The sequence below is a fragment of the Podarcis liolepis genome (assembly GCF_965112155.1).
Source record: "Podarcis liolepis genome assembly, chromosome: 1".
In the NCBI taxonomy this organism is placed as follows: domain Eukaryota; kingdom Metazoa; phylum Chordata; class Lepidosauria; order Squamata; family Lacertidae; genus Podarcis; species Podarcis liolepis.
The window spans coordinates 68,440,252-68,452,454 of record NC_139554.1 but is presented as its reverse complement, the minus strand read 5'-3'; the positions used below and the strand labels follow the sequence as shown (position 1 = coordinate 68,452,454).

Here is a 12,203-nt window from a genome sequence, read left to right as displayed (position 1 = left end):
GGGTGTGACATAACGTAGCCAAAAGAGTAGAAAAAGAGGCAGGGCCACAGAATGATGTGGTCAAGCACATCCCCTATCAATTGGCGGTGGGGGCGTGCCGGCGGGACACCTACATAAAGCACTGCTGCACTTGTTCATAGAGAGTAGTTCTTTGCATCTCCACTCCTCTCTCCTCTCCTGGCATATGATGAACTGTGGGTGTTTGGTGTAGGAGAGACTGAGGCACTGCAAAGAAGAGAGCAGGAAGAGCTCTCTCATGCTTTGTGGATTTTTAGGGGATATTTAGTGAGACCTTTTGTAGGTGCCATAGGAAGTACTGGTAGGCACACTAGTGCCCATGGGCACTATGTTGCGAACCCCTAGATTAGGGCTGCACTTCTGAGTTTGACTTCTGGTCAAGGGGGAAGTCAGCATCTTGTTAAAGAGATACACACTTTCCCATAATGTTTGTTCTGATGATCGTAAGAAGCATTTCCTTTTGTTTGCTGCTTTCAATGAGTAAACTAGGGAGCCTAGTAATTGCTCACTTGTACAGGGAGCAAATCTGTTTGTACAGACTGATCCAGCCTAGTATTGCAAACACTCTACTTGTCCTTTTTTCTCTTGACCCTCATTTCTCCCATACTAATCATTGCTTGTATATACTGTACATCAGGGTTGCCATATTTCAGACAGAAATCCAGACAGAAAGGTTGTTGAGCTTTTGTGGCAATTTTGCAAAATAATACCGGTAATAATAATCTTTAAAATTGGAGCTATTTTTAAGTAAAATCGCCAAAATAACGACACTGCTGACACAGATTGCCATACATCTGGATTTCCCTGGACGTTTCAGCAATTTCTGCCTGGACACTGCTTCCAACTGCAGTATTCCATATATGTCCGGGAAATTCTAGACGTATGGCAAAACCTAAAGTGTACATGTACCAAAAGGAGGCATAAAGAAATACATAGCAATGAAATGGGAAAATAACATGCAGTAGAGAAACTATAGACATACTGAGTTTTTGCATTAACTATTATGTTGAGTTTTTATTTCTCTGCAGGATTTTGCACAGAGTTGTTGCACCCAGTTCAAACCCTGGACATCCTCAGATGTGTGGACTTTGTCCTGCTGAACTGCAGGAGAGAACACCTGCTAGAAGAGGCAGGAAAATCATTGAATATTTCTGGTTTCCAGTTGATGGTAATACTGAAGAGTGATTGGAGAAGAATTAAAAATATAACCAATGATGGGGGGTGGGGGTGGGGTGGGTAGGCAGCTCCGGGACCTTGAGTAGGAGCCACATGTTTTTGCTGGACTGCAAGGTTAATTGAAGACCTTCCTTGTACTGGCAAGTGAATGAGGTGATGATGAGACTTTTGTTTGTGACAGTTTGTCATAGATGAAGCCAGAGAATGAGAAACTTAATCCAGCAGAGGTTCGGCAAATCTTTCTTTTTTTAAAAATAGGTTTCCTACTTACCAGCATTCTAAATTAAAACACTTGCCTTGCACATCTAATTAAAGGTTACATTCCAGTTGCCTGAACATATTTTGTTAAGATGCAATGTGCATGCAAAATTGAATCTATGCAGCACTACTACAAGCAATGGATATTATTCCCAGGATTGTAGGCATGCTGATTATAACCAATTGGCTGTTAAATGTACTGTTGTTCTTTGGTTTGTGTTTGTGTGTGTGTGGAAGTGCCTGCATTTTTTCACTCCTCAAGGTGGATGCTGTGGGACCTGTCATAATGAACTCCTGCACTTCAAAGTGTACCACTAAATGAAAGTGAATGTACATTTGCAAAAGAGAATGCAAGATTTTTTCAATTCAGCAAGATTGATGGTTCTTCAACCCCAAACAGTTGTGTCTGCATCTGTAAAACATGAACAAAGTGCATCCAACAGCAGTTTGTGGCTTTGGATTGGTGCAGCAGTATGCATGTCCCATAATGGGCCACTTACACACATCTATCTGTTGAGAAATAAGGGCCAGTTCATAGAACTATTCTGTCCATTATTAAAAGTAAGCAAATGGGTCATCTGATCATGAGTGCTTGCGAAGCACTGCACCTTTGCCAATATGGTTTGATTTCAGATAGCAAAGAAAAACAAGTTACCGTACCTGACAGCACTGTGACTTGGCCCAAAGGGGGTGGGGGAGCCCAACACAATTGTTACCAAGTCCCAGCACAAGGCTTGCTAAAGCTAATACTATTGTGTGGGAAAGGGATCCTTTTCTTCTACTCCTTTCCAGGTGAGATCTGATGGGGCCCCTCCCTGTTGAATTGCAGGCGCTGGATAAATACCTTCCTATTCTAGCAGGCGAAGGGACGCGGGTGGCGCTGTGGGTTAAACCACAGAGCCTAGGACTTGCCGATCAGAAGGTCGGTGGTTCGAATCCCCACGACGGGGTGAGCTCCCGTTGCTCGGTCCCTGCTCCTGCCACCCTAGCAGTTCAAAAGCATGTCAAAGTGCAAGTAGATAAATAGGTACTGCTCCTGCGGGAAGGTAAACAGCGTTTCCATGCGCTGCTCTGGTTCGCCAGAAGCGTCTTAGTCATGCTGGCCACATGACCCGGAAGCTGTACGCCAGCTCCCTCGGCCAATAAAGCGAGATGAGCGCCACAACCCCAGAGTCGGCCACGACTAGACCTAATGGTCAGGGGTCCCTTTACCTTTTTATTCTAGCAGGCATTTTAAGTAGGTTGTATTATGCCTGTTTATGGAACTTGTGCTTTTTACCTGTTACTGCTTTTCATTTTGCTTCAAACTCTGTGTTATTTTATAGCAATGTTTTATTGATAGTTCTGTAAGCTGCTTTGTAACCACCTATGGGGAAATGTGGCTTCTGCATACTGGAAGTTAATAAATATAAACAAACGTCCCATGTGTTTTTTAGTCGTTTAGTCATGTCCGACTCTTCGTGACCCCATGGACCAGAGCACACCAGGCACTTCTGTCTTCCACTGCCTCCCGCAGTTTGGTCAAACTCATGCTGGTAGCTTCGAGAACACTATCCAACCATCTCATCCTCTGTCGTCCCCTTCTCCTTGTGCCCTCCATCTTTCCCAACATCAGGGTCTTTTCCAGGGAATCTTCTCTTCTCATGAGGTGGCCAAAGTATTGGAGCCTCAGCTTCACGATCTGTCCTTCCAGTGAGCACTCAGGGCTGATTTCCTTAAGAATGGAGAGGTTTGATCTTCTTGCAGTCCATGGGACTCTCAAGAGTCTCCTCCAGCACCATAATTCAAAAGCATAAATTCTTCGGCGATCAGCCTTCTTTATGGTCCAGCTCTCACTTCCATACATCACTACTGGGAAAACCATAGCTTTAACTATACAGATCTTTGTTGGCAAGGTGATGTCTCTACTTTTGTCTACGTTTGTCATTGCTTTTCTCCCAAGAAGCAGGCATCTTTTAATTTTGTGGCTGCTGTCACCATCTGCAGTGATCATGGAGCCCAAGAAAGTAAAATCTCTCACTGCCTCCATTTCTTCCCCTTCTATGTAGCAGTCTGCATTTGTCAGCAGGCAAGATGGGGAATATCCTGACCTGAAAGACGGCATAGTGTAAGTTGCCAGCCACTCATCCCTGTGCAACGTTTGTCTCTTGGACAAATCCTTGACAGAGAGCACCACCCAACTCCAGTTGGTAATTGAGATGGAAGCTCCAATTGGCTCCCAGGGAAGCTTTTCTCCTTTTGGTAATTACAGGAGAATTTCGTGCCCTGCCGCGCCCCAATTAGGTTTGTAGCTGGGGTAGGAAGAATTAAACCTCCTCTCTCTGTACAATGGCTATGATGGAAATCAGGGAGATAAACGGTTAGATTTAACATATCCCCTAGGGATATTGTTTTTTAAAGATCAAATTTCAAGTCAGTGCTTGAGTTTTCACAGTAGAGTGGAAATGCTACAGAAATGCTAAAGGTATTCTGTCTTCAGTTACATGAAAAAGTACCTGAATTAGTTAAGATAGGGCAGCAACCTCCTCTGGAAGAAATGGACATGAAGGCTTCACATACCTATTAAGAAAGGTGGCTATGGGAAGCAGTAACCCAAAAAGGTGCCAATTTGATTTGAAGCGTAAGTAGCGGTTCTCAAGCAAGAAAGACAACCTATGCACAAACACTATGTCTGGAGCAAAGTGCACACAATAAAATCTAGTCTCAGATTCATGGCTCCAAATACTTTTCAGTACTCTTAAGCAGTGGCAATATAAACAATTGCTCAGTACAGCAAGTTAAAAATGTAGCTTATCACTGCTTCCTACAACATGAACCATTCATTGGCAGCAAAAGAGCTAGGTTAATGCTTCATGAAGTACTAGCAATTCAGTGAAAATTGTTGCCTTTATCAAAGTCAGATTTCAACACGTTAGAAATCTTACGCTAGGAGATGAGTTATGAATATCTACACCTATTACGTCACACAGATGTTTGTTGGTGTTTAAGGGGTTATATGCTACAGGGAGCCTGAGTTAAGACAAGAGGTAAATGGATTTCTTTCAAACAAAAGGTCTGGACTTGCAAATAATTTGGCCAATTCAGATGGATAGCATACCTCACTGGCATGTTTGGTAATCAGAATAAGTTGAATTTAAATGTACAAGATAGAGATAAAAACATATTTACACATGTAGGCAAAGTCTAAGCTTTCATGAGAAAAATAGTTTTGAGTTTGGCAGGTCACAATGGGTAAGTTTCTATGCTTGACGAAATTTCTTGTTTCACTTGAAGATAAAGCAGATGAGATTAAAAGTAACATTAAGCAAATCATCATCAGTCACATGGATTCACTACATGGAAAATTTGTCCCCCATATTTCTGCTGAATAGAGGTTGGTGTGTGTGTGAAACCCATTTGCAATTATTGTCACAGTTTCTTTTTCTGTAAAAAAACAACTGCATTGTTGTGCATTAGGACCCACAGAGATAATTAAATTTGGAAGTGCTGTCAACTGAATTTTGGCCTTATATTACCACTAAGTATCCTGAGCTTGCTGATGAAACATTATCAATGCTGCTGCCATTTGGTAGAACTTAGCTTTGCTAGAGAGGTTTTCCAGCAAAGACTAATGTGTCACTATTGATCTGAGACTGACAATGATCAAAGCTTTAAAGGTAATTTTCTCATCCCGAGTTTTTTAAAACCAATTCTTGGGTGCCTGTGAATACCTTTTCCAAGCAGCACCCTGCAGCATTGGGTAGGAAAGTACGGAGGTTATGGGTATAGAATCTTACCCTCCCTGCAGAGGTACTACTCTGCCCTACTCCAAAGGTGCCCAGTGCCCTCTAGGAACCTCTGCTGAAAACAGAATGAACCCTAAATTTCTGTTCATAGGCTTTTAAAGGGAATTGCTTCCATCCTAGGTACTGGGCACCATTCCACAAAGGTTACCATATGTTGGTGGGTGATAGGTTCTTACAGCTTCTGTTGCCATGAAAGTGGAACAAGAGGGTGTCATGGGTGCAGTTCTGCATGCACAGTCTTTTTACGTCATTCTAGTTTTTATTTTTGCCGACAGTTGATTGCAAATGTAGAGATCTATGGATAATGCAGAGTAGCCCTAGTTATGTGTCATAGATCCCCATCAGATTTTGCGGTTGCCAGCTGCTTCCACTGTGATCTACAAGGTGGAAGGTAGCTTCTCCTACAGAAGCAAATTGACCTGGTGATGCCCTGGTGGGCTCTAGTAGGAAACTCCATGCCCACCAGAAGCTTGCGTGAACAAAAATAAACACATAGCTAATGATTGTTACAAAAACCTATGTTTTAAAATATGAACAAAAACAGATACATACTAAAGCAGTGCATCGCTAATATATTGGCCAGCTTCTGCTGCCCTATAGGGGACCAATTTTAAGAGGATTGTGGATACACATTTATTAGAAACACAAGCGGGAGACTTTTGCCCGGAGCAATCAGTAGCAAAGTTGTTTTCTCCCCACCAGCATTGAATGGGATAACTGTGCCCCTGAAGGACCAGGTGTGCAGCCTGGGAGTCATTTTGGACTCACAGCTGTCCATGGAGGCACAGGTCACTTCTGGGTCCAGGGCAGCTGTCTACCAGCTCCGTCTGGTGTGCCAGCAGAACCCTACCTGCTTGCGCACCATTTTCCCAGAGTGGCTCATGCTCTGGTTATCTCCAACTTGGGACTACTACAATATGCTCCTTCGAAGGTGACTCCGAAACTACAACTAATCCAAAATGTGACAGCTAGACTGGTGACACTGGTCCTAAATGATCTTCACTGGCCAGTAAGCTTCCGAGCACAACTCAAAGCATTGGTGACCTTTAAAGCCCTAAATGGCCTCGGCCCAGTATACCTGAAGGAGCATCTCCATCCCCATCATTCAGCCCAGACACCGAGGTCCACCTCAGAGGGTCTTCTGCCTGTCTGGGGTTTAGATGGTTGAACAAGAGCATCCATTGGCCATAACAGGACATAAAAATGTCTCTTGCTTTAAAAGGATGAAAAAGCCAACCTTTGAATAGATTTAGGAAAACTATGCAGGCACAATTTAGTTTGCTACACAGTATTATTAGCATGTTTTAGACTCCTGGTGATTATTTGCAGTTGCTTTTTATTTTTGTGAAATAAGAAGCTGTTGCTGGATCAGACAATTTTTTTGTCTTCCAGAATTGTTTCCATTAAGTTAACCAGATGGCTTTGAGCAGCGCCATGATTATTTTCACATTTGTCCCCCAGAAGCTAATATATTGGGAGTTACATGCAGGATAAATCACATGCAGGATAAATCAAATGCTTTTTTACAGTAAGCCATTTAAGGTAGTGGCTGTTGCTACAACCTGTGGTATCATCACGAGGCAATGATCGGGGAATTCTAAGGATGTAACTGCAAGCTTAATCCCTGCCGGTCCCTCAAACTAATTTTTGGCCAACGTTCTAGAAGCTGCTAAGACTCATCAAGAGCTTAATACATGCCACTTGCACTCCAGCCCTATAGATTATTCTAAAGCATGCATTATGGCATGCTAGTGCACCCCCAAAGCATGTTTGTCTTCATTCAGATTATACAAAGATGGGGACCACTCAGAAAGCCTGTCAAGTAATTCCAGCTTCAATATCTATTTTCTTTGGCAAACAAATTTTAAAGAGCAGCCATTTCAACAGATATTCAAGTATCACAATGTTTATTGATAGATACAAGTATATAAAATCAGGGCATGAACATGTCTTGATAAATTAAGTAGACTTAATTTCAATACTATAATAGGGACCAATTCAGTTTCTCACCATTTTATTTCACACCCACAAAGACCACTTCCAAGGGCATTTATCCACCTCTTCAAAATGATCAATTTTGTGCAAGTAAACCATGTTTCTTTTTAAAAAGACTTGTGCACTTGCCCAGGCTCAAAGATATTAAAATCTAGCACATAAAGCCCATTACTAGAGGTAGAAATACAGGCAATATACTATTACGGCAACCACCATCGATTACAGTTAAGGATTCTCTGTAACAACCAAATGGATAATCAAATATTGCAACAACTCAAGTATTACACTGAGCAAAGTGCATTTCTACAGTATTCAGTGTTGCTATTCAGATTTCTAACGAACAGCCTATGGTAACTGGCATCAAAGAAGATCCTTACACAGACTGCTTCTGAACTTATGATGTAATTATTGCATGCTGCTAATACACTGTTATCTAAACATTAAATATACTCTAAAATATTTTTATGGTAGACTATGATTAAGACGTACTACAAAAACCCTTATGCAGAAGCAAGTCCTATTGACCTACTGCTGCTTTAAATATTGTGAAAACATTACAGCGGAATGAGTTTTCGCAGTGGTTAGGTCAAATGCAGTTACATCATAGCAACAGTATGTTTGCACAATTTAAGGCTTTGGCTGGTTTAGTCAGCTTCTTCCTCAGATTCTTCTTCCTCAGCAGTTTCCAGCCAGGTCAGCCACTGGTTTACCTGTAATTAAGCCATTATAACATTAACAGTCAAGAATGACAAATGGTTTATCACATATTCATGGAGACTGGCCCTGCACGTTATTAAATCACCACATACTACAAATCAAAGAAAAGTAAATTTAATCATTTTACCCTTTTAGCTTTATATAAATCAAAATTTTGAATTTGTTGGCAAGGCAGATTCCAATGCCCTCGTTTGCCAGCTTTACAGGGTTCAAATACTTTAAATAAATTCTATCTATAGAACTTATTGTAGCAGCAAATTAAGAGATTACAAAGAGATGGTTTACCTGGAACAAAGCTTTGCCCTTCCCTGGAAACTCTTGAGTAATGTCTTCTTTCCATGCCAGAAAAGCTTCTTCTTCAATGATTTCCATATCATAGAAATGAACAAAGAATCGCAATAACATGCCTAAAAACAAACCAAGCACAACAATTTTTTTTCTGGGTTTTTTTAAACACTAATAGTGCAGATTGCAGTGCATATGTTTGCTAGAATTCTCCCCAAACCCTCACATAACAAGATGAGGCTCAAGGGCTTTCTCCTGCATGGAGAAACAGAAGATTGAATCCATACCTTTTGGAAAATTGTTGTTGTAGCAGTGCACTTGGAGCGCATACAGGGCACTCACTTGTAGATCAACATGGTCATGAAGGAACTTCTGCATTACCGGCTTAAAGGAAAGAAGCAGCTGTTTTTCTTGCTCCAACTGCTCTTTAGAAGGAGCAGATGAAGAATCTGGTTCATCATTAGGTGGGTTTACTTCACTAGAAATATACTGCAAGAAACTGAAACAATAGCATACTGTCAGAGCTGCTCCCAGATCCTAGCTCACACAGGATCACGCTAGCCAGCGTTCACTTTATAAAAGTCTTTATTGAGTTACAGTTTCCATTCTCAAGCTGCCGCGTGCAGCTCTACGTCTTATAAACTAGACCGGCGAAGCTCCGTCTGAGTCTCCACCCCCTGTACACCAACTTAATACCCTAGCCTTACTCCACCTTTTCCGCCTGACCGTTCTTCTCTGGGTCCCTCTGCCCCCCGTGGTCTCTTCCTTCCTGGACTCTTCTGACGCTGACCCCCCGGACCCTTCTGTCTCCTTGCGTCAGGCTTTAGGACCTGGCTCCCTTTCCGGGCTGCTTACTGCGCCGCCTTCCTGTGCATTTGAACTTGGCGCGCGCGCCCAACCTTCCACTTTCCGCTTGACCGTTTCTTCGCTCCCCGATGGAGGTGTGGCCACTCCTGACTCATGCCCTCCCCCCCTGCTGCCAGAGCTCAATACTTGGTGCCCTTCCTCTCCACTGCGCTCTGTTGGGGACGCTGGCCCCGATTTCCAACTGCTGCCCTCTGGACCCTTCTTCCTGGGGTGTCCCCCTAGGCTCCCCCCTTGCTCTGGCCACTGGCGCTCCTTTCTGTGAATCTTCTGATTCACTGGAAAGACTCGGAGATCTCGGGTCGTCGTCATCACTCATCTTTTCTTCGGACTCCTCCCCCTCGCTCTCTGTTTCCTCCCTTTCCCTCGCCTCTGCTCCTGAACCCCTGACACATACGTTTGACTCAACTGTTTATAGACAACCACTGTCCCTGCAAGAAGACATGCACTATATCTTGAAAGACTAACAAGGACTCCTTGATATAAATTATGAATTTAAGAGATTTGTGAACCCCAATATTAACCCCACATATTATAAAGCACACCTACTTAAAGCAAGGACATTCATGGTACAGAACTGCTTTAAGATGTGCATCTTACCTGGTCATCAAAATATTAACAAATCCCTTATCTACATGAAGTTTCGGTGAAATGTTGTCTTTAATCCATTTATAGATTGTTTGAGGGGATGGATCCAACTTTATTTGCTTTAAGAGCTCCTTTTCCAGTTTTAGAAGTGGAAACAAGAAGCTAAGTCCTTTCCCTTCCAAGATCTCCAGCATACGATCCTTATTCTGGTCAATCTCTGTAACAAATTATTTAAAAAAAATCCAAATTAACATTCAGGCTTGTCACCTAACCCAATGTTGTGGCCATCCCTGCTTTTGTTCACAACTTGAAGAGTTAAGTCTTTAATGTGTTATTTCCCAACTTTTTATGTATTAGGCCCAGTTACAGTCTTATAAAAATAAAAATAAATGAAACAACATTTTGTTCCCTTACCAGGCAGCATCTTCTGCATATTGACTTTGCTCTGTTGGAAGAGTTCTGTTAGCCATTCACGGTCCTGTAGCTTAGCTAACTGCTGAAGGCAAAGCAAGAAGAGGGGGAAATGGGTGCCACTTTCCAATGGTTGAGCTAGTTCTGAGATGCTCACTAGTTCTGAGATTATGGCACGGGCTGCAAACTGTGCTAGATAGGATTTTACCAGAGGGATGTCTACCTCCAGTTTAGGACACTGGTCCAATACATTTAGGAATGCCTGAAAGAAAAAAAAGAAAAATTTGTTTGCATTCATTATCTTTTTATTACATGTCCACACGTTAGGGCAGCCAAACAATGTAAACAAAGAACAAGTCTAGAGATCTCAAATATTCAAGTGGGCATCCAGAGCCTGCTACATGCTTCCACCTCCAAGTTCCTTCCTTCCTACTAGTTTCCAAGCCATTTAAAACCGGGGGGGGGGGGGGCGCTTTATTCACATTGGGAGCCAAATGCCATTTTGCCAAAAGAAAAAAAAGCGGGCAGGGCTATGGATGTAATTTTTGTATAGCTACACAAAACTCAGGTTTCTGTACACCTCCATTGAGCCAATCTAGAACTATTATGATAATTTAAGGACACAATTCAGCCAGGTATAGAATAGGGCCACTTGGGAAGGTGGTGTTTCTGGAGAAGAGCCCCAAAGGCCAGGCTGAGGCCTACAGGGCTGCACTTTCCCCCAGGACCTGAGGTTAAAGGGTTGTTCCTGATCCAATCTTTTTATGTCACCTTTTTTTTGGAACTGGAAGGACTTTTGTTTATGGCTCTGCCCATTACGCAGTCCACAACAGAATATCCTTGAGAGAGCACAGAGCAGCAGATCTGGACTGGAAGTACTCATAGCTGTCCATCCCGCTATGAAGGGGGACGTATCATAATCTGCATCAGCCTGCCCAGTAGAGTGAGCAGTGGACAGAACAACCTATCCATGGATCCCCCTTCACTGAAATAAGAGGTCCCACTCAGTTTTAAGACACGGATCACCTATATGAATGGGGAAAAGATGCTTAATCAAATGATTAAAAAACACAATATATATAATGAGACCACAAAAGAGCTCAAAATTATTACAAATATAGTACCTGCATGAAGTTGTCACTAGTGGCTATCCCTTCCTGCTTAAGTAAATTGATCAGAGCACTTGCTTTTTCTTTATCTTCATCTGATCGATCCAATGATTGAAGTATTACTTTGCTTAGCATCTCAGGGATAAAGTGTTTTGGCGCCCTCATTTCTCTCACACCATTGACTGCATCGTTGGCATTTCCATTGTTCAGATATTCAGTTACAACAGTTTCCTGAAAGAGAAAAATGCTTGCTCTTAATAATGATAGCATTATTTATTATACTTGTTACCCAAAGGTCTCAAAGTGATTTATAACACAGTTAAAAACACAAATAAACCATGCTAGACCATAAAACAGAACAAAAAGCCCACTCTGTAACAGCCATAGGAAGCTGCCGGCACAAGAATACTTAGTGAAACTTACTGTCATTTTGAGCAACTCTTCCTTAGAAGGTGGTGGCTTTTTAGTTGTCTTTGCAGGTTTCTCCTGGATAAGTGGTGGATTTGTCTTGAGACCAAGCTGAGGTGGCTTGAAAAGTAAAAAGCCCTCATTAGAAAATTAAACAAGTGACAAAGTGTTATTTACTCAGAAACAATTTAAGTTGCTGGATTCAAACTCTGAATTATTTGGCCACGCAACTCTCAAAACGGACATGGACCCACTAGCAGGGTGTTGTGCCCAAACTTCCTAGAGTATCCACAACAAAGGACCAAAATTCCACAATGAAAGCCACCACTTTTCCATTAGGCCTAATCACACACATGTTCTGTTCAAAAAAATCATTTAAAAGTCACCTTTGGTGGGCAGGGTGCACCCAAGGTGGTGCAAAACAGTATGGAAACGTTCCAACACAGAAGCATAACTATTATCTAAGGGGTTGGCCAGCTGCAAACAACAAACTGATCTAGCTTCCCATGGTAGGGGAGGGAGGGGGGAAGCAGCTCAAGTTTTTAAAACATGCTTGGAAATTTACAGCATGGAAAACATGCACACCTCT

General features: G+C 42.3%; 2 protein-coding genes across 9 annotated transcripts in view; one reads left to right on the top strand and one right to left on the bottom strand.

Annotated features, from left to right (window-relative positions):
- Nucleotides 1-6,189, top strand: part of LOC310694744 (uncharacterized protein) — a gene marked incomplete at its 5' end in the record, with an annotated part of 28,672 nt that extends 22,483 nt beyond the window's left edge. The window contains 2 exons of the mRNA XM_083478153.1: nt 1,047-1,186; nt 4,726-6,189. Coding sequence (XP_083334279.1) covers nt 1,047-1,186; nt 4,726-4,823 — 238 coding nt within the window. The 3' untranslated portion in view covers nt 4,824-6,189. The remainder of the gene's footprint in view (nt 1-1,046; nt 1,187-4,725) is intronic.
- Nucleotides 6,190-7,127: 938 nt separating this feature from the next.
- EIF4G2 (eukaryotic translation initiation factor 4 gamma 2) overlaps nt 7,128-12,203 on the bottom strand; it is a 45,386-nt gene continuing 40,310 nt past the window's right edge. For 7 of the 8 annotated variants that reach the window (XM_083477486.1, XM_083477483.1, XM_083477487.1 and 4 more), the window contains 7 exons: nt 11,630-11,734; nt 11,222-11,437; nt 10,101-10,359; nt 9,699-9,903; nt 8,522-8,733; nt 8,235-8,356; nt 7,128-7,942 (listed from right to left, as the gene is read on the bottom strand). In XM_083477486.1, the coding sequence (XP_083333612.1) occupies nt 7,877-7,942; nt 8,235-8,356; nt 8,522-8,733; nt 9,699-9,903; nt 10,101-10,359; nt 11,222-11,437; nt 11,630-11,734 (1,185 nt within the window). In that variant the 3' untranslated portion in view covers nt 7,128-7,876. Of the gene's footprint in view, nt 7,943-8,234; nt 8,357-8,521; nt 8,750-9,495; nt 9,904-10,100; nt 10,360-11,221; nt 11,438-11,629; nt 11,735-12,203 lie in introns of all 8 variants that reach the window. The other variant, XR_014519714.1, reaches the window with a different exon arrangement.